This window comes from Nilaparvata lugens, chromosome 9 (assembly GCF_014356525.2).
Source record: "Nilaparvata lugens isolate BPH chromosome 9, ASM1435652v1, whole genome shotgun sequence".
NCBI lineage: Eukaryota > Metazoa > Arthropoda > Insecta > Hemiptera > Delphacidae > Nilaparvata > Nilaparvata lugens.
The window spans coordinates 41,438,953-41,462,035 of NC_052512.1; the positions used below are offsets into that span (position 1 = coordinate 41,438,953).

General features: G+C 36.4%; 1 protein-coding gene across 1 annotated transcript; it reads left to right on the plus strand.

The window, feature by feature from the left end:
• Positions 1–14,087: 14,087 nt before the first annotated feature.
• Positions 14,088–20,146, plus strand: LOC111062103 (endocuticle structural glycoprotein ABD-4-like). The gene is made up of 2 exons (XM_022349803.2): positions 14,088–14,384; positions 18,338–20,146. Exons 1-2 carry the CDS (start codon positions 14,182–14,184, stop codon positions 18,555–18,557), a joined length of 423 nt encoding a protein of 140 aa, XP_022205495.2. The 5' UTR covers positions 14,088–14,181; the 3' UTR covers positions 18,558–20,146.
• The last annotated feature ends 2,937 nt before the right edge of the window (positions 20,147–23,083 follow it).

Consider the following 23,083-nt stretch of genomic DNA (forward strand, 5'->3'; position numbering starts at 1 on the left):
CACCACACACACACACACACACACACACCACACACACACACACACCACACACCACACACACCACACACACACCACACACACCACACACACACCACACACACACACACACACACACACACACCACACACACACACACACACCACACACACACACACACCACACACACCACACACCACACACACACACATACATACAGACCAATACCCAAAAACCACTTTTTTAGTCTGAGGGGACCTTGAAACGTATAGAAATTTAGAAATTGGGGTACCTTAATTTTTTTCGGAAAGCAATACTTTCCTAACCTATGGTAATAGGGCAAGGAAAGTAAAAACAAACACATCATCAATTACAAATAGATATACTACGAATTCGATTTACAATATTATTGACCGAGCGAAGTGAGGTCTAAGATTCAAGTCGACGGTTTGGAGTTTATATTTAGACCTAATACAGAATAATTGTAGATTCAAATGCTGGTATTATAAATTAAAGTGAAATAGTTATGATCTTGTAGGTTCATTAATTGATGTTTAACACCAATCTCGAATATATTTAAAAAGTAATCACACTAAAAAGTAAATTCGTATGGCTTTTGTTGGTGGGGAGTCCCTTGCGGGAAGGTCCCACCGCCTGAATATATAATTTAAGCCGTCAATGGGCCTTACGACTGTCATACTTCAGCCGGGACCGACAGTTTAATCACACTAGTAATTCATGATAGATTCAGCAATTACTAGTTGCGGCACGGAGTGTCTCACGTGGTACAATTTGAAGGAAAGTGGTGAGCGGGTAACGGAGGGTTAAGGGTGGTTTTTAAAGGGTTGGACCAACAACTTGAAATTTTGCATATAGATTCTTAATCAACCGAGGCTGGCTATAGGCCTTTTTTAAATTCTTCATGATTTTATTGAGTTCCAAAATAGACCAATGCGAAGCACGGGTTACTCGCTAGTTTAAAATACATTTGTTGAAAAATAATTTGATTGGGCACTGCTGCTTCAATCAGAGTTATCCCGGGATATTGGATGATTAATTAAAACTCCTCAATGTTTCTAAAAACAAAATTTCATGACTGGAGTGTCAATTAAAAAATGATAATAACGATTTTAATTAAATTTGGATCAGAAATATCACTCAGAGGTAATCTATCTTTCAATTCCCGTAGCGAAGCAAGGGTGCCCTGCTAGTATCCCATATTATGACTCCCGGTACTTATTTTCGGGTAGCCTGCTATAAAAATCTGGTGTGGCGCACTCGCACTACTTTCCTTGCCGTTACGAAAATTGATTACCTGACGCTAGTGTTCCCACGCATCACGAGTCTCCTAATTCAAAGATCTGAGCCAGCTGGTGTCAGGACAATAACGCTGGAGACAAACGATGTCTGCTATCTCTTCATAATGAATGATTTAATAGAATCAACTGTTGCCACCACTTTGCAATAATTGAAATAATCACATTTTATCGAATTTCAATCTTATTTTCAATTTTAGGTGAAAATGTTACAAAACATTAATTGTAGAGATGTTCATGCTTAATCTTTTCCACTGGAAATTATTTGTTCAAATTATATCTGAAGCCTGATAATTGGAAATCTAGAATTAAACTTTGCATAGATGGGGCGGAGCTCCTGAAATTTTTACAGATATGAGACTTGTGACAGTTGATAGAGCTTATCAATGACTAATTAATGTATGAATTTGATCAAAATCGTTGGAGCCGTTTTCGAGAAAATCGCGAAAAACCCTGTTTTTGACAACATTTTCGCCATTTTTGCCGCCATCTTGAATCGCATTTGATCGAAAATGTTCGTGTCGGATCCTTCTAGTGTAAGGACCTTAAGTTCCAAATTTCAAGTCATTCCGTTAATTGGGAGTTGAGATATCGTGTACACAGACGCACATACACTCATACACACACATACAGACCAATACCCAAAAACCACTTTTTTGAACTCAGGGGAGCTTGAAACGTATAGAAATTTACGAATTCGGGTACCTTAATTTTTTTCGGAGAGCAATACTTTCCTTACCTATGGTAATAGGGCAAGGAAAGTAAAATTTCATGAATAGAGTGTTGCCATTATGAATCAAAAATTATAACGATTTTAATTAAATATGAATCAGAAATATCTCTCAGAGATTAATCTATCGTTCAATTCCCGTAGCGAAGCACGGGTGCCCTGCTAGTATTCCATATATTATGACTTCCGGTACTTATATTCAGGTGACCTGCCATAAATAATTAAACTCCCTTCAAGCTGAAGTAAGAACAACCAAACATCACGACATACCAAACTGGATAGTGTGAAAAATACTATTCTTCTTAAACTTCTATAAAACTCTTCTTCTTCTTCTTCCTCTTCTTGTTCTTCTCCTCCTCCTCCTCCTTCTTCTTCTTCTTCTTCTTCTTCTTCAACTTCTTCTTCACCTCTCTTTATCCAGTGTCAATCATTCAAGGAAATTAATATCAAAATACTATTTTTGTTAAAGGTTAATAATTTACGGTTATAGTACTCTTACCGTAAAAATAGATTACAGTGTTGTCGCAGTTTGAGGACCTGTTATTCAAGAATTATTATTGAGAGTGACCTTGAAAAGTACACGACAAAATTCCAGTCTTTCTCTGATGCTACCAATTTCATTCACTATAGAATAGTCCTAGCATAATAAAAGAATTTGAATGCAATTAGTCCAGGCAACGAATGCTCAAATCTATTTAATAAAAGCGAAATGACACTCACTCACTGACTGACTGACTGACTCACTCACTCACTCACTCACTCACTCACTCACTCGCAGAACTAAAAAACTACCGGACAAAAAACGTTCAAATTTGGTAGGTATGTTCAGTTGGCCCTTTGGAGGCGCACTAAGAAATCTTTTGGCGATATTTCAACTCTAACGGTGGTTTTTAAGGGTTTTAAGTTCGTCTCTTAGCATGTATATTCTTCTTATTCTCCTTATTATAATTGAAAAATGTCCATACCATATGTTAATATAGAACTATAATCTAGAGAGAGTACCTCTTCGAAACAGTTGTTAACTGGTAACTAAATTAATAATTTTGTCAGGTTGGCATTAAGTTGTGTTGACTTTGTTAGGTTGGCACCAAGTTGAAGATTGGAATGCATTTAACTCGGAAAAATTGATTGCGCACTGCTACTTCAATCAGAGCTATTCCTGTGAATATTATATTATCAGCCGTCAGGCTCGTTTCGCTTGCCATATCCGTTTAGCCAGACGTTTAGTCTGGATCGTCCAAACATATGATAAAAATGCTCAAATGCTCATTCTTGGACGATCCAGTCGGGGGTCCAGGGGGCGGAGCCCCCTGGCTAGACGGACATGGCGAGCGAAGCGAGCCTGACGGCTAGTAAAGTTATAGAGGGAAAAGTTTGGAACACAATTTTCAACTTGGCAGCTGCTCTTTTAATGATAGTAAGAGGGTTAACTTATCAAAAGTTCTCACCCCTACCCCCTGCGCTAAATTCCACTCTCTACACTAAAACTGCTGCATCAGTCGTAGGGAAATGCGTAAAATAGTGAAAATATACATCAAATTGAAGATAATTTGATGCTCTACTAGCTCATAATCAGCACGGATTTTTTTCATCAATCGTTCAGAAATTATAAGGCCGAAATGATGAAAAAATTTGCGGCAGAATTTTTTTTTTTTCAAAAAATGTCTCACCTTCAAGAGCGGATATCTCAGAAACTATAAGGAATATGGAAAAATGTAAAAGACAAGACATGTTGGAAATTTTGTAAGCTTGAATTTTGCACAAAATACAAATGTTCATAAGATGCATATTTTCCGAGATATAAGCGAAAAATGGAAAAATGGTACTCTAAAAACCACCCCTACCACTTAGCACAGGGGGAATATGGAAAAAATTCAAAGGACAAGACATGTTGGAAATTTTGTAAGCTTAAATTTTGCACTGAATATAAATGTTCATTAGATACATATTTTCCGAAATATAAGCGAAAAATGGTACTCTAAAAACCACCACCACCACTTAGCACAGGGGTTAGGGGTGATGACTTTTGTTAATCCTCCTACTATCCTTAAAAGAACTGTGGAGTTGGAAATTGTGTATCAAACTTTTCCCTCTATAATATTTCGTTGACTTGACTAAATATTTATTAGCATTTCGTTCTTTCCATGTTAAGAGTTTAGATGCATTCAAGTATATTGAAGACTAGCAGGTAGACTATGCTCCGCAAAGGTCTGATAAAAACTAGACAAACTGAAAACTTGACCTAATTCAATATTGACGAACTTGAAATAGTCCTATTACCATCATAGGTAAATCCTATTGTATTAAGCAAGCAATTTCAGTATTTTTATATCTGGTTATTTATATTTATTCATAACTGGTTATTCATGTTCAACGGATCTCGAAAAATATATGAGAATGTCTGCAAATCAAGCAAGAAGGCAAGTATGTAATCTGGAAATAGCCGATGACTGTGTTATAGAAGGCGTCAGAGAGTTCAAATACCTTGGGGTAACCCTGACAGCAGACAATAAGACCAGTCAAGAAATACACAATCGGATAATGATGGGCAACAGAGCATACTTTGCTAATCAAAAAATATTTAAAAGCAGGCTCATATCCAGAAAAACAAAGGTGAAAATGTTCATGACGCTAGTGAGACCAGTTGTAACCTATGGGGCCGAAACATGGACTATCTTGAACAAAGATGAAAAAGCATTAAGGTCATTTGAAAGAAAAATGTACAGAAGAATCTGGGGACCAATATGTGACGGAGGAGTGTGGAGAGCCAGATTCAATGTTGAAATAGACCAGGCCATTGGAGCAGGAAATATGGTGCGTTTCATAAAGGCCAGAAGGATTGAATGGCTTGGACATTTAGCCAGAATGAGTGACGAGAGGGTACCATCAAGACTCCTGGAAGAAAGAATGCTTGGGACGAGAAAGAGAGGTCGACCACGGACAAGATGGCTGAACGACGTGATCGGAGACCTCCGGGTGCTGGGCGTGGCAAACTGGCGACGGAGTGCTCAGGATAGAGACGAATGGAGGCGCTATGTTGAGGAGGCCAAAGTCCACCCAGGACTGTAGAGCCGGATAAAGTAAGTAAGTAGGATCTCGAAAACGGCTCTAACGATTTACACGAAATTTGGAACATAGTAGGTTTATGATATAAAATCTCAATTGCACTTGGTCTCATCCTTGGGAAAACTCGCTGAACGACATTAAATATGACCGCTGTGAAATATGAACACGATCATTTTAGAGAATTGTGTTCTGTTTATCAATAAATAAGAAAAAATCTGGTGTGGCGCACTCACACGACTTTCCTTGCAGGTATGAAAATTGATCACCTGACGCTCGTGTTCACGTCCATCTCAAGTCTATTCAAAGATCTGAGCCAGCTGGTGACAGGACAATAACTATGGAAACGCACGAGGTCTGCTATCTCTTCATAGTGAATGATTTAATAGAATCAACGTTTGCCAACAGTTTGCAATTGAATAATCACATTTTCTCAAATTTTAAGCTTATTTTCAATTTTAGGTGAAAATGTTACTAGACATTAATTGTAGAGATGTTTATGCTGAATCTTTTCCACTTGAAATATCTCGTTTAAATTGTATCTGAAGCCCAATTATTGGGAAACTAAAATCAAACTTTGCATAGATGGGGCGGAGCTCCTGAAATTTTTACAGATATGGGACTTGTGGCAGTTGAGAGAGCTTATCAATAAAATCGAGAAAAACCCTGTTTTTGACTACATTTTCGCCATTTTAACCGCCATCTTGAATTGCATTTGATCGAAATTGTTCGAGTCAGATCCTTGTATTGTAAGGACCTTAAGTACTAAATTTCAAGTCATTCCGTTGATTGAGAGATGAGATATCGTGTACACAGACGCACATACACTCACACACACATATAGACCAATAACCAAAAATCTGGTGTGGTACACTCACACAGCTTTCCTTGCTCATATTTGAAACTACAATCAGACTTCTGAATATGTGTGTATATAATTGTTTTCAGAGTACTTTTTCCTCTGTGTAAATTGTGAAATTTGATTATTTTTTTAGTCGTAATTTTTTTTAAAGTCGTCAAAAAAGCTGTTCTACAAATGAAATATCTCGACCATGTGTTTTTTTTTATGAACTGCGCTACCTACCTACCTCATGCACGAGAAGGAGGTTACTAAGTCCATTTCAAGTCCATTTTCAAGAGCTACCTATCAAACCGAACACAATGTGTCAGAGTCAATGGATGTATAAGCAACAAGCTGACTGTAAAGTTTGGAGTGCCACAAGGAACAGTACTAGGACCAATTCTTTTTCTTCTCTACATAAACCCATTATGCAACATGGAAATTAATGGATCAATCACCACCTTTGCAGATGATACTGTTCTACTGTTCTCTGAACCGACCTGGGAGATGACCTGGAGAGAAGCCGAGACTGGACTTCAGAGGGTGTCTCGCTGGTTGAGTGAAAATCTGCTAACATTGAACCACGAGAAAACCTTCTTTCTGACCTTTTCGGCGACTCAACATGGACAGCCAACAGGAGATGAGATAGTAATCAAGAATCAACGGAATAACACGTCATATACAGTTCGCAGGAAACAGTCACAGAAATACCTGGGAGTTACAATGGACTCTTTTCTGCGCTGGGATCATCATCTCAATGAATTATGCGGGAGACTGAGGAAGACTATCTGCAGATTCAGGATTCTGAGGACACTGGTCGACAAGGGATGTCTAAGAGTTATCTACTTCTCTCTAGCTCAGTCCCTCATGCTGTATGGGATTGTGGGATGGGGAGGTGCGAGCTTCTTGCACATCGAACCGCTCCTCAGGGTACAGAAGCTGATCATGAGGGTCATCAACCAGAAGCCTCCACGCTATTCATCAGACCAGCTATTCAATGAGTTTGACGTGATGGATCCAAGACAGCTTTACTCCAAGGAGATACTATGCAGATTACACAAGAACCCAACAACATTTCAAACCAGAAACCACAACCACAACACCAGATACAGGAATCTTCTCATCACTAGTGTTGCAAGGAAGGCACTATACCAGAGACATTTCAATCATTTAGCACCAAAATTATATAATCTACTTCCTGCAAACTTTAAACAGATTAATCATCCTAGAAAGTTCAAAACAATAGTACACAATTGGTTGATGAGCAAAGGAAGACAGAACATAGAAAACATTATTTCAAACAACAACTAACCACCTAATGACTTACTAAACACTAGCTAATTAATAATACGCACAAAAAAAAACAACAATACCTACTCTAGAACATGGTACGCCATAGTGGAGTAGGTCAATTTCCACACAGAAAAAACTAAACAAGTAGAGGACACATTATAAGAATTTTTTGTAACTAACTATTGTATGTAATATTGTAATTTATCTAATATTTTGTGTAATTGATGATGTAGTTTTAGTTTTTTTGGGAAATAAACATTTATTTATTTATTTATTTTTATTTATTTATTTCTCAAGGATGGGGTGGACCCCCCATTAGTTTCCCAGAACGGAGACTCATGCCAGTTGATAGAGCTGATGAATAACTATACAGGGTATGAATTTGAAAAAAATCAGTCAAGTTATTTTTGAGAAAATCGTGAAAAACATGGTTTTTTAGTAATTATCTGTCATTTTTCTCAAGAATATAACGGAGCTCCTGCAATTTTCTCAGAAATAAGACTCATGTCATTTGATAGGGCTTGAAAATAGCTATCCATGGTATAAATTTGAAGAAAATCTATAAAGCCGTTTTCGAGAAAATCGTGAATAACATGGTTTTTTAGTGAATATCCGCCATTTTTCTCAAGAATATTACGGAGCTCCTACAATTTTCCCAGAAATGAGACTCATGTCAGTTGATAGGGCTTATAAATAGCTATCTATGGTATAAATTTAAAGAAAATCGTTAGAGCCGTTTTCGAGAAAACCGTGAAAAACATGTTTTTTTAGTAATTATCCGCCATTTTTTCTGCCATTTTGAATTCAATTTCATTGAATTTCTTATTGTCGGATCCTCATGGTATAAGTACCTTAAGTTTAAAATTTCAAGTCAATCGGTTGATTAGGAATGGAGTTATCGTGTTCACAGACATACACACATACACACAAACACACACACACACACACACACACACACACACACACACACACACACCACACACACACACACACACAGACCAACACACACAAACCACTTTTTTGGACTCAGGGGACCTTGAAACGTATAGAAATTTAGAAATTGGGGTACCTTAATTTTTTTCGGAAAGCAATACTTTCCTTACCTATGGTAATAGGGCAAGGAAAGTAATAACAAGCGAAGCTCGGTGCCCCGATATTAAAGAATCTATATGAAGAATTTCAAGTTAATCAGTTAAGTAGATGAGACGTGATGATGCGTCATTCATGAATCTCCTATTCCGTACGTGTATAACCCAGCTCTTTCCTTCATTATAATAATTATAGACTAGCCGTCAGGCTCGCCTCGCTCGCCATATCCGTCTAGCCAGGGGGCTCCGCCCCCTGGACCCCCGACTGGATCGTCCAAAAATGAGATCAGCGGGCTCGCTTCGCTCGCCTGCATTTTTCATTTGAGCATGCTTCATTCCATCAGAGAGTCAAACTACTAAATTAATTTTCAATTTAGTTACCAGAACACCTGTTTCGAGGAGGTCCTCTCTCTAGATTATAGTTCTACATTAACATAATTATGGTATGGACATTTCAATTATAATTTTAAGATATTGGAATAAGAAGAATATACATGCTAAAAGACAAACTTTAAACCCTTAAAAACCACCTTTAGAGTTGAAATATCGCCAAAAGATTTCTTAGTGCGCCTCTAAAGGGCCAACTGAACACACCTACCAAATTTGAACGTTTTTGGACCGGTAGATTTTTTGTTCTGCGAGTGAGTGAGTCAGTCAGTGAGTGAGTGCCATTTCGCTTTTATATATAGAAGAAGATTGTGAATCTATTTTTCTATTCATTACAAACATAACATGAACACCTTAAATTTATAGAATTAGAATTTATACAAACCTCAAGCATGCTGGAGTGTTTATCCTCCAGTTAAGCTTTATAACCTTGGCATAAATGATAACCGAATCAGCCCACCTGGAAACAGACAGAAATCGTCTCATCAGATCTATATTTATAATAATAATAATAATAATAATAATAATAATAATAATATTATCCGCCCCATGGATAAAATCCGTCCGGGGGGAAAAGATCTATTTTTTTTCAAGAAAAAAAAGATCTATATTTATATTATGGATGTATAAGTATTACAGGACATAAAAATTGTTAAAAATGAATAATTTGTTCAACTGCGAAACTAAGTTCACTTTGTAATCCTCCAACAAAAACCAATGTATTAATTCATAAATACTTTTGCAAATATATTTCTACAAATCTAGAAGTTGAAAGGTCGTTACGGTTGTGTCTGCTAACTACAATAATTATAGCAGTATCTTATCATAATCTGCATCGAATGAAACTCGACACAGACAATAATCTCTTGTTTTTCTTCCGAAATTGAATCCGGTTCTAGAAAGTCACGCCAGGATTATAATCTGAGATTTCTCGACGTAGCATCGATATATCGACTCACAAAAATTCGACACTGTCATGAGTGCCTGGATGGTGAAATTAGTCTGCTAGTAAACAAAGATGCAAGTTAGGAAGACAAAACAAGAGAGAGGAAAGGAATGGGATAGACTATGTTGTAGAGTTGAACAAATCAAGAAGATGGTAGGCAAAATATCGCATTCCCGAAAATCTTACGGAACATATGGCCATAAAAATCTGGTGTGGCGCACTCACACAACTTTTTTTGCCGTTATGAAAATGTATCACCTGTCGCTAGTGTTCACGCGCATCTCAAGTCCACTATTCATTGAAAGATCTGAGCCAGCTGGTGTCAGGACAATAGCTATGGAAAAGCACGAGGTCTGCTATCTCTTCATAGTGAATGATTTAATAGAATCAACGGTTGCCAACAGTTTGCAATAATTGAAGATAACATTTTCTCGAATTTCAAGTTTATTTTCAATTTAAGGTGAGAGAAATTGTAGAGATGTTTATGCTCAATCTCTTCCACTTGAAATATTTCGTTTAAATTGTATCTGAAGCCTGATAATTGGGAATCTAAAATCAAACTTTGCATAGATGGGGCAGAGCTCCTGAAATTTTTACAGATATGGGACTTGTGGCAGTTGATAGAGCTTATCTATGACTTTCCTAGGTATGAATTAGGTATTCCTAGGCTGATTCCTGCTTCTGTTTTACAATAAATTATCAAATCATTCGAATAATACAAGCATTTTTCCATTCAAAAGCAAAAATTCAACCCCCCAACCTACCCTTTCGCCTTACAAACCCTTAAGGTTTCTTCATCTTTCATAGTCTGTGGAAAATAAGTTGAGACTTGGCCCTCCATCAGGAGAAATTACAGGGTTGCCAAATCGTCTAAAATTGCAACTTTCTCAAATTTCCAATTCAACCTCAGAATTGAATATAGAATATCATCCGAGATATCGGCCCAACTTACTTTGACATCAGGAGAAATTACAGGGTTGCCAAATCGTGTAAAATTGCAACTTTCTCAAATTTCCCATTCAACCTCAGAATTGGATGTAGAATATCATCCCCGATATCCTAGTAGTGCTAAAAAAGTTTCAGAGTTGAAGGATTAAAAGGAAATTCAACTTTTATGATAAAATTGGAAACATCGCAAAGATTTGTTTATCTTTTGAATATCACTTCTCTCAGAATCATGAGGCATGGTAAAGCGTAATTATTTTATATCAAATAAACAGGGAGAATGTCTCCTATCTAATGGTGTCTGGATATTTTTTATCCGATTTATAGTTATTTTCTAATTAATGATTATGTTTGTCAATGTCGAGACATTTCGAGCAGAAAACATGAAATTTTCGACATGCTGGAAACTTTTCTGTTTCAAAAGATAAGTAGTTGGTGAAACCAAGAAAGTTTCTCAGAAATAATTGAAATTATGTTTTCATTTGTCAAAAGTACTCAGAAGAACGTATTTTGGCCTCTCAGGAGTTTCAAAGTCAAGGATAGCGGATGAATGGTGTGCCACCATAGGCTATCAATAGCTGGGATCAACAAAAACAAAACATTATGATTGAAAAATTCAGCAACTCCAAGCCACATGATTATAACTAGTAGTTCTGTGACAGTAGACCTCACGCAGTATTCTCTTCCACAAGTACCTGATAGTAACTGGTCTATCTCTCCATATTATAGTTTAATTACATGTATATTAACATGTGGTGTGTACATTTAAATTACTAGTAGTTTTGTGAACAGTAGACCTAACGCAGTATTCTCATCCACAAGTACCTGATTGAAACTATAGACCTTATGGAAATACAGCAATAGACTGGCTTCTCCACACATCTGTGTAATCACTTGTCAGCTAATTTATGATGAATAATTCTATAGTCTGATTTTTACTCTAATATTGGCGTATGAAGGAGGCTCCTTTTTCCTTTTATATTATCCTTGAAATACAAAATTTCCAAAAACCTTGTATATACGTCGACGCGCAATTTAAAAAGGAACATACCTGTCAAATTTCATGAGAATCTATTACCGCGTTTCACCGTAAATGCGCAACATAAAAACATATAAACATTTAAACATTCAACCATTTAAACATTAATAGAAATGCCAAACCGTCGATTTGAATCTTAGACCTCACTTCGCTCGGTCAATAACACAAACATATTCCATGCAGGCTTTATAGTTCTGCCACACAATAATTTATTATCAAATCATTTCGAATAATACCTTCATACTGTTATTTGAAAGCAGAATTCTAACCCCCTAACCTACCCTTTCACCTTACGAACCCTTAAGGGTGTGCAAAAGCTGAAAATAAACTTTCTACTGTTGATATTTTTCAAAGTTTCTCGATTTGTATATCATGAAGCAATCTAAATTGAAAAGTTTCTCAAGAAAAAAAATTTTTCCGATCATTACTTTTTCAGATATGAGCGCCTAAAGTTCAATTTTTTTAAACAGAACATTTTAAATTCGGTAAGAGATTAATCCATGAGATTCAGAGGATAGATTCTTCATGGTATTGTTTATCTAGTGAAACAAAAATGTTCTGAAAATATCAAATTTTGAGGAAATTATTCAATTTTTAAAAAGTTACCAAAAATAACTCGAATAAAAGTTATCAAGGTTTCTTCATCTTTTAGGTCGTGTTTATACTTTATAGTTTCGCTTTACGTCAGCTTGTGAATTTCGAGGATTATATATTTTGATTGAAGACCAATTTTAGATTAGCACAAATCAAGGAGATTGATGAACAAAATCAAAGTTGATGAACATGATCAAATTTGACATGAATCCTTCTATGATGGATAATAAACAAGGAAAGCAACACTATTGTCAATCAAAAACTGCCATTATAACGTGGACTCTTTAAAGGAAGATGATACAAGGATGATAGACAAGGATAGCAGCACTAATTATTGTCAATCAAATACAGCAATTATAACGTAGACCTCACTTTAGGAAGATGATACAAGGATTAGAAAAGGATAGCAACACTAGTGTCAATCAAAAACTGTCATTATAACGTGGACCTCACTAGAGAAAGATGATAGACAAGGATAGCATCACTATTGACAATCAAATACTGCCTTTATAACGTGGACCTCACTATAGGAAGATGATACAAGGATTAGACAAGGATAGCAACACTATTGTCAATCAAATACAGTCTTTATAACTGTGGACCTTACTAGAGGAAGATGATACAAGGATTAGACAAGGATAGCAACACTATTGTCAATCAAATACTGCCATTATAACGTGGTCTTCATTATAGAAAGATGACACTAGTGAGGTCCAAGATTCAAGTCGACGGTATGACATTTCTCTTATTGTTTAAATGGTTAAATGTTTAAATGTTTGAATGTTTAAATGTTTATATGTAGCGCATTTACGGCGAAACGCGGTAATAGATTTTCATGAAATTTGACAGGTATGTTCCTTTTTTAATTGCGCGTCGATGTATATACAAGGTTTTTGGAAATTTTGCATTTCAAGGATAATATAAAAGGAAAAAGGAGCCTCCTTCATACGTCAATATTAGAGTAAAAATCAGACTATAGAATTATTCATCATAAATCAGCTGACAAGTGATTGCACAGATGTGTGGAGAAGCCAGTCTATTGCTGTATTTCCATAAGGTCTATTGTTTTAATTAGGTACTTGTGGATGAGAATACTGCGTGAAGTCTACTGTTCACAGAACTACTAGTACTACCCGTTCAAAAACATCGAACATCTTGAAAATGTATTTTTCCATCAACGTTAGAAGACAGTTGATTATAATACTACCCGTTCGAAAACATCGAACTTCTTGAAAATGTATCTTTCCATCAACGTTGTAGACAGTTGCAGCCAGACCTGATAACAGCGTTCACACTCACATTCCGGGACGACACGTCACGGTACGATAGGACAGAAAGCTCTATGTTTATTCAGGATTTTTTCTAGACATTTTAAATTGATAAATTATTTATTAATCTTTGAGAAAAGACAACAACAGGTCAATGTAACTTATTGAGCGCGAGGTCTACTGTTCACAGAACTACTAGTAATATAACGTGGACCTCACTATAGGAAGATGATACAAGGATTAGACAAGGATAGCAACACTATTGTCAATCAAATACTGCTATTATAACGTGGTCTTCAGTATAGGAAGATGATACAAGGATTTATAACTGTGGACCTCACTAGAGAAAGATGGTAGACAAGGATAGCAACACTATTGTCAATCAAAAACTGCCATTAAAACGTGGTCCTCACTAGAGAAAGATGATAGACAAGGATAGCAACACTATTGTCAATCAAATACTGCCATTATAACGTGGACCTCACTAAAGTAGTCCAACCGCTCGCCCCCACTCACAAACACCCTCTCTATCACTCTCACTCCCACTCCTATCAGTTTCCGCTGTCCGTTTTAGTATAAGAACCCGTCTAGCCGACATCTCATTCACACTTTGTCAATCTGCCAGAGTCTAGCGACAAGCAAAAACCATTTATTGATTATTTACCTCTCTGCAAATAGTTCGGAGAGCACCTAAAATGTACGCACTCATATCATTTTGCTGTTTAGCCAGCTTGGCCGCTGCCATGCCACAGTTTCAGGGGCAATTCGCTCCCTCGGCAGGTTTTGCCCCTTCGGCAGGTTTTGCCCCTTCGGCCGGTTTTGCCCCCTCACAATACCAGACTGCACCCGCTCTGTCACGATCCGAACAACATGATGAGGCCGGACAGTATGTCTCCAGGTAAATAGTCATCACTTATTTCAATAATATCTATTCAATCGAACAATTATGGATCTAACCATTATAATCAATTTTTAATTACCATAATCTTATTCTACATGACTTACTGAACATTTAGAATACCTATTTCATACACTTATCTTTGAGTAAATGAAAGCATAGAGAAACAATAGCGTAAGTAGATATCCCATGGTATAGGGCGTATATGTCGCAAACTTTTACTGTTATCTCAAGCTGATAGTCCACGTAGTTATTTCTTGTGAAGCTTTATGTCGCTGGTAGTCTCTCATTTGGTAGAGAGTTAGTGGGGAGGATATTTTTAATATTCTTTCCGAAGAATGGACATTGATATGTCCAAAGCTCCGCCAATTTATGTAGATGCATAACAATATAATATCTATAGTTATTATATTACAAATTACTTTTTCATATCATATACAGTTCAATAATTATTTTCTTAGTCTATATTATGTAAATTCATCTATAATTTTGCTGTATTGTAAGCTAATGTATATAAGTGTATGAGCCAGTATATATTGTAATCTACATAAATAAAGTACTCAATCAATCAATCAATATTGTGCCGTTCATACACTCTCACCCGGTCAAAACAGTAGAAATCGACAATAATCGACAGTAATCGGCTTGAGATAACAGTAAAAGTTGCGACATAAACGCCCTATACCATGGGATATCTACTCAAGCTATTGTTTCTCTATGGTAAAAGTTATGAATTTTTAAATTCTAGAAAGTTTACAACTAATTTCTCGCAAATCGTAATTTTGAGCGATAGATTTTCAAAAATTCATAAAATATTCATTTTTAACGTTAGAAGGATGAATCAAGTGTTGGATTATTCAGAATTTTGTGTTCTATGAAGATAAAATAGAAATGAAGAACTGAATTCCATAAAAAAATCATTTTTAACGTTAGAAGAATGAATCAAGTGTTGGATTATTCAGAATTTTGTGTTCTATGAAGATAAAATAAAAAACAGAGAACTGAAAATCCGACTTTGGTTTCTCAGGCTGCATCACATATATCAGGATTTTTCTGTTAGGTAATTGTGTTATGTTGAATGATTATAAAATCTATACAGGATGAGATAGTCATAATCTGTTTAGGCTGTGCAGAGGCTAAAAATAAACTTTCTACTAGTGATATTTTTCTTAGTTTTTCGATTTGTATATCATCAAGCTATCAAAATAAAAAGGTTTTCTCAGGAAAACATTTTTTCCGATCATTACATTTTGAGATATGAGCGACTGAAGTTTGAATTTTTGGGACAGAACATTTCAAATTTGGTACGATATAAATCTATGAGATTTAGGCCCGGTTGCACAATAGTCGGTTGAATTTTAACCGTGATTAATTTCACGAGAACCAATCAGAGAAGGCGTTTTTGAAAAGACGGCTTCTCTGATTGGTTCTCGTCGAATTAATCACGGTTAAAATTTAACCGGCTGTTGTGCAACCGGTACTAAAAGGATGGATTCTTCATGGTATTGTTGATCAAGTAAAACAGAAATTCTCTGAAAATATCAATTTTTGGAAAAGTTATGAATTTCAGTTGAGTTATTTTTAGTAAATTGAATAACTATCTCAAAAATTGATATTTTCAGAAAACTTTTGTTTTACTAGATCAATAATACCATGAAAAATCTATCCTCTGAATCTCATGGATTCATCTCTTACCGAATTTAAAATGTTCTGTCCCAAAAATTTAAACTTTAGGCGCTCATATCTCAAAAAGTAATGATCAGAAAAAAATGTTTTGCAGAAAAAACATTTTCATTTTGATAGCTCAATGATAAACAAATCAGAAACTTTGAAAAATATCACGAGTAAAAAGCTAATTTTTAACCTTTGCACAGCCTTAAGCTCTCTATTTTTCATGCGTTTTGTATCTAACTAAGGATGATTTTTTAAGGTTGCGTTTGTCTTCTATAGATTTATTCTACATCTTTCTCTTCAAAATTGAATTTTCTACAAGTTCTATGAAAAATATTTTGTGTTTATTGTTACATTTAACATAGGATATCCGCTTCAAACCTTGATGGAACTTGTTTTTCAGGACCAGATTGTGCGTATTTCGTCACATATCTTAAAAATTACTGAAGCTAAAGGTCTGGAAACGGTTTAATTCAATTTTTCAGTTATATTTACAAAAATTACGCTAAATTTTACATTTTAATTAACAGCCAACAAATACCCGTAGGGCTTCGTTTCGGCAGGGGAACAGAAATTTATACAAAATCTTCCAACCTGTATAACTTGGTAACCAAGCATTTTCGGACCTATGTTAATTGGAGCTTTTTTCTTCTTTTGATGAGTGTTATCACGCCCTGATTTATGGGCACCTTTTTCAGAACACTCTGTATAATAAGAGAGAGTAGGGTAGTGATTGTTCGTTTATTCGCATCAAAACATGTCAACTTGTGGGTAGCATACCGGAAAACCAGGAATGATTCAGATCTCCAAATTTTGCACATAGATTCTAAAAATACCAATCTCGTGCTCCTCGAAGCCCAAATTTCAATTTCCCTTCTAGATTTTTCAGAAATAATGTACAGATTTCATTCATAAAGCTGCGTTAACATCGGAGTTAATAACATGAGTATTATTAACAAAAAGTTATTAACTTGACTGAATCGTTAAAAATTAATCTTGACAAAAGTTAATAACTCATGTTTCTAACAGAAAATTCCTTGTTATTAACAAGATCTTGTTATCAATATAATTGACTTCCATATGATTTCATTTAATGAGACTATTCATATGATATAACAGCCGGAATAAAAAGCAAAAAATTGTCTTCCACACACATCTGTGTAATAACTTGTCAGCTGATCTATGATGAATAATTCTATAGTCTGATTTTCACTCTAATATTGGCATATGAAGGAGGCTCCTTTTTCCTTTTATATGCAAAAATTCCAAAAACCTTGTATATACGTCGACGCGCAATTTAAAAAGGAACATACCTGTCAAATTCCATGAAAATCTATTACCGCGTTTCGCCGTAAATGCTCAACATAAAAACATATAAACATTTAAACATTAAGAGCTTGTTCACATGACAGCGATTTACGCTCGGTTATCGCTCGATTGGCAAATCGCTCGGTTTGCCAGCCTCGTACACATGCCAGCGATTCATGAGCGGTTTGCGCTCGGTTATGATAAATAATTATTAGGTACAACATCTTTGTACTCAATCTCAATATCTTAATCACTTAGATAAATTATTCTACCTAGTAGTTACCTAGTACCTAGTAATTATTGATAAATAATTACTAGGTACAACATCTATGTACCTACTCAATCTTAATATCTTAATCAATGTACTTAATCACTATAATTACTCTTAAACATATATTACTTCTCTGATCGAAACCGCTCGGTTGACTGAAGACATGTGTACGCTCTCATGCCTGCTTTAGTATATCGAGCCGCCCGGCAACCGAGCGACAACCGAGCGTAACCGCCGCGATTCGCCGGCGACTACTAAAACCAAGCGATGCATGAGTACGGCACCATGTGTTTCCCTATACCTGGCAACCGCTCCGTTGGTCAACCGCGCGACAACCAAACGTGAATCGCTGTCATGTGAACAGGCTCTTAGAGAAATGCCAAACCGTCGACTTGAATCTTAGACCTCACTTCGCTCGGTCAATTAACTCCGGTGTAAACGCAGCTTATGTGTGTATTGTTGTGCGCCACCTTTCAATCACCTGTATGTTCCTTAGACCTCACTTCGCTCGGTCAATTAACTCCGGTGTAAACGCAGCTTATGTGTGTATTGATGTGCGCCACCTTTCAATCACCTGTATGTTCCTTAGACCACACTTCGCTCGGTCAATTAACTCCGGTGTAAACGCTGCTTTTGTGTGTATTGTTGTGCGCCACCTTTCAATCACCTGTATTTATGAACATTTTTTTCATTTGTTCCACAGCTACTCAACTATCGATGGGCAACGAGTGGACGAAACTGGGACCTTGAAGCAGACCCCGGATGGCACGGATTATGTCCTAGTGAAGCAAGGCAGTTACTCGTACACCTCACCCGAGGGCACGCCCGTGCAGGTCGCCTACACAGCTGACGAGAACGGTTTCCATCCTGAGAGCCCCAACATCCCTGTTGCTCCTCCACCGCCCTCAACTACTAGGTTCTAGACAATCCTGAAAACATCATCCTCCACCATTCAACAAACATACAGTCCGGGTCCTGCAGGTTTGCCAATCGGCGGAAGGCCCACTAGACTACATTACTACCCGTTCAAAAACATCGAACTTTCCATAAGCAACAGATGATCTTCTCAAAACCAACGTGTTGCACCTGGAGAGATACACAAAAAGCTTCATTGTATCTTTCTGTAAGCAACAGATTCTCTTCTGTATCTTCTCAAAAGCAACGTGTTGCATCCAAAAATATATACAGGAGGCTTCATAAGCAACAGATGATCTTCTCAAAACCAACATGTCGCTCCTGAAAAGATACATAAGGAGCTTCAATGTAACTTTCTGTAAGCAACAGATGCTGTTATGTATCTTCTCGAAAGCAACGTGTTGCATCCAAAAATATACACAGGAGGCTCCAATGTATCTTTCCATAAGCAGCAGATGATCTTCTCAAAATCAACGTGTTGCAACGGATAGATACACAAGGAGCTTCAATGTATCTTTCTGTAAGCAACAGATGCTGTTATGTGTCTTCTAAGAAGCTACGTGTTGCATCCTAAGAGATGCACAGGAGGATTCAATGTATCTTTCCATAAGCAACAGATGATCTTCTCAAAACCAACGTGTTGCAACTGGAGAGATACACAAGGAGCTTCAATGTATGTTTCTGTAAGCAACAGATGCTGCTATGTATCTTATCGAAAGCAACGTGTTGCATCCAAAAATATACACAGGAGGCTTCAATGTATCTTTCCATAAGCAACAGATGATCTTCTCAAAATCAACTTGTTGCATCGGGAAAGATACACAAGGAGCTTCAATGTATCTTTCTGTAAGCAACAGATGCTGTTATGTATCTTCTCGAAAGCAACGTGTTGCATCCAAAAATTTACACAGGAGGCTTCAATGTATCTTTCCATAGGCAACAGATGATGTTCTGTATCTTCTCAAAAGCGACGTGTTGCATCCGAAGAGATACACAAGAAGCTTCAATGTATCTTTCCATAAGCAACAGATGCTGTTCTGTATCTTCTCAAAAGCAACGTATTGCATCCGAAAAACACACATGATTAGGTAACTTGAGATAGTAACCGAATTTGTTGTAAATTTAATTAGTAATCTTTAAGATTAAATTCAGTGTGAAAATATGTTCTAGGCGATAAAGTAGCCTTAACAATGTACTTTAAAAATTATTGCTCAAGATGGGACCCATATTGAACTAGATTCTCCCAATAAAACTTCCAAACTTTCTCATCAATGAAATCATCGATGTACAGATCTCATTGGACCAGCATTGATGAACCTGTCAACAAGTCGTGAGCTTGGATTAACCCTTCATCATTCCCAAAATGGAATCAAATCTGATACTTGATGTATGGTAAATCTGATTGAAAATGCAAGCCAAATTCTAAAAATGTATTCTTTCCAAATCCCTTTTCAAATTTTATGTAAGACGAAGCGAGTCCTTATTGTACAGTAGACGACTACATATATTGAAATTATTGTAGATCTTAGAATATATTTATTAATTTTGTGATAATTTAATAAAACTATTTTCATGAAAGTAAATCTTTCCGTAATGAGTCATTATTTTATTCTTCTCAGGAGCTTCCTCTACCCAATGTTTTTCCTGATCCTCGATCAATATATCCTGTGAATCAGATGGAATTAAATACAGAATGCATTTATTCTAATGCTAATTAATATATAATTATTATTTAACGAAGATCCCAAACGAATGCTGCAAATTACCCCGAAGACCTCTGCTACTGCGGACATTGACAACAGGGCTAACAGATAGATGGAAATTCGATGAGAACTTCTGTCCAAAAATTAGTTGCCAGCCCGGGAATCGAACCCGGTACCTCCCAATTGCTAGTCAGGAATGCTTACCCTTACACCAAACTGACAATCTCTGGATAGCAGCGCTCATTTTATACGAAGCCATAGCGGTCAACCAGTTACAGATGGAATTAAATAGAGAATGCATTTAATAAAATGCTTATTCATATATAATTATTATTCAACGAAAATCCTAAATAAATGCTGTAAATCACCCCGAAGACTTCTGCTAATGCAGACATTGACAACAGGGTTAACAGCTAGATGGAAATTCGATGAGAACTACTATCCAAAAATTAGTTGCCAGCCCGGGAATCGAACCCGGTACCTCCCAATTGCTAGTCAGGAATGCTTACCCTTACACCAAACAAGCCAAGGCTTCGTATAAAATGAGCGCTACTATCCAGAGATTGTCAGTTTGGTGTAAGGTTAAGCATTCCTGACTGGCAATTGGGAGGTACCGGGTTCGATTCCCGGGCTGGCAACTAATTTTTGGATAGTAGTTCTCATCAAATTTCCATCTAGCTGTTAACTCTATTGTCAATGTCTGCAGTAGCAGAAGTCTTCGGGGTGATTTGCAGCATTTATTTAGGATTTTCGTTAAATAATAATTATATCCTGTAAATATTCTTAAAGGGAGGTCCACGTTATAACGGCAGTGTTTGATTAGCAATGGTATTGCTATCCTTGTCTATCATTCAAAAAAGCGGATAGCGCTATCTCTTTCTCGCTTTGCTCTGTTGCGGGATCGTCTTTTGAAAATGTACAATTAATAGGTAGTGAACAAAAAATTTCATTTTGAATGAGAAAGACTGAGAAATTGTCAAAAACCACTGATTTATTGATAATTAGAAAGACCGGTTTCGGATTACACCATTGTCAATCTCTGATAAACTCCAGTTTATCATTCAAGTATTTCTAATTATCAATAAATCAGTGGTTTTTGACAATTTCTCAGTCTTTTTCATTCAATATGAATAATTACCACAATATCAACTACTCAACTACACAAAAAGGGAAAAATATTTCATCTTAATTATGAAAATTTATTATGGAATTGTTGAGAATATTATTTCTTGCTTAATAAAATATAATTGATCATTTTAAACGAGAATGAACAGTTAATATTACATCAATAAACCTGTATCAGCAAACGTCTATATAGAAGGCATTGACAAGACAGAGGATCGGCAACGTTCTTCTCCTATCTTTCTTCACTGCCGTTATAACGTGGACCTCGTTATAGGAACATACACTGTGGAAGCTATAGTGAGGTCCACGTTAAAATGACAGTGGATAAAGATAGAATAATAGCGATGCCGATTCTCTGCATTAATTAAACATATTTCTACACCGTCAAAAACATAATTGGCACCGTTGTGGACCTAGAAAAGGATGGTACCACCGGCTTTGTCGGATGATAGACAAGGATAGCAAAACCAAAGTTGATCAAATACTGTCATTATAACGTGGACCTCACTATGGGCGAAGTATATAAAATGGAGAATTATTTGAATTCTCCATCGATGTTTAACAGCAAAACAACCTCTTTTTATCCTTATTTTTGTTAACTATTCTAAATGTTATTATTTAACACCTAAACAAAAATCCAAATTAAATGATGTAATTCACCCTGAAGACTTCTGCTACTGCAAATATTGACAACAGGGTGAACGTTCTGTGTACAGTAAATTGTTCCAGTTCCAATCATAAATTGTTCCATCACGTGACTAGTGCAAAATGTTCCCATGGAACGCCATTTCAAAATCGTTGGTTCAAGCTTTTGGCGCGCACATATAAAGTCGATTTACACTAAAATGTGTCGTTTACTAGCTGTGTGAATGAAGAAAGACTGTTTTACAAACCTACCGTCTAGAAAAATGTAAATTTCTTTTATTCCATTACTCTCAAATTTTCTATCAAGAAAAATTCATTTAATGAATGGTTATCAAACATCATTGTTGGTTATGTAATCTATGCCATGCTATTGGTAAACAAACTATCAGCGCATGCGCTGAGAAGCAAGCAGACTACAATAATCGACCAATGAGAGCTCAGATAGTTGGAACCTGTTGGAACTGTACCAGGTCGGACAATTTACCACACTTCGACTGTGGGGCAGAAAGTTGGAACTGGAACAGGATTCTGGAACAGAATCTGTCAAAATTCCTCCCATGGAACGTGGAACTTGTTACTTGGTAAATTGTGAATCAGACAATTTACCACATTCCATGTACACAGTACGAGCCCAGGGTGAACAGCTAGATGGAAATTCGATGAGCGCTACTATTCAAAAATTATTTGTTCCTGGGCTGACAAATAATGTTTGAATAGAAGCGCTCATCGAATTTCCATCTAGCTGTTTACCCTGTTGTCGATATTTGCAGTAGCAGAAGTCTTCGGGGTGAATTACAGCATTTAATTTGGATTTTCGTTTAATAATAATAATTGATTCATTAGCATTTGGATAATTGCAATATCTCAGTAATTTTCCATCTGTATTTTAAATGTGCTGGTGGTGATAGAAAGTACACTCTATTGTGAGAATTAAATTTTCACGGTTCAATGTGTGCTAATCCACCTTTGAGCCTGGTTTTCACTATACTCTGTACAAAATTACTTCTTACTTGAGATGGACATGCGCAGCAGAGAAGGCATACAGCGGCAGAGATACAACG

What these genes read in the sequence shown, in the direction of transcription:
- LOC111062103 (XM_022349803.2), top strand. Translation starts at nt 14,182, where the DNA reads ATGTACGCACTCATATCATTTTGCTGTTTAGCCAGCTTGGCCGCTGCC. An exon ending in GCCGGACAGTATGTCTCCAG is followed by an intron (nt 14,385 to 18,337) that starts GTAAATAGTCAT and finishes TTTGTTCCACAG; the next exon opens with CTACTCAACTATCGATGGGC.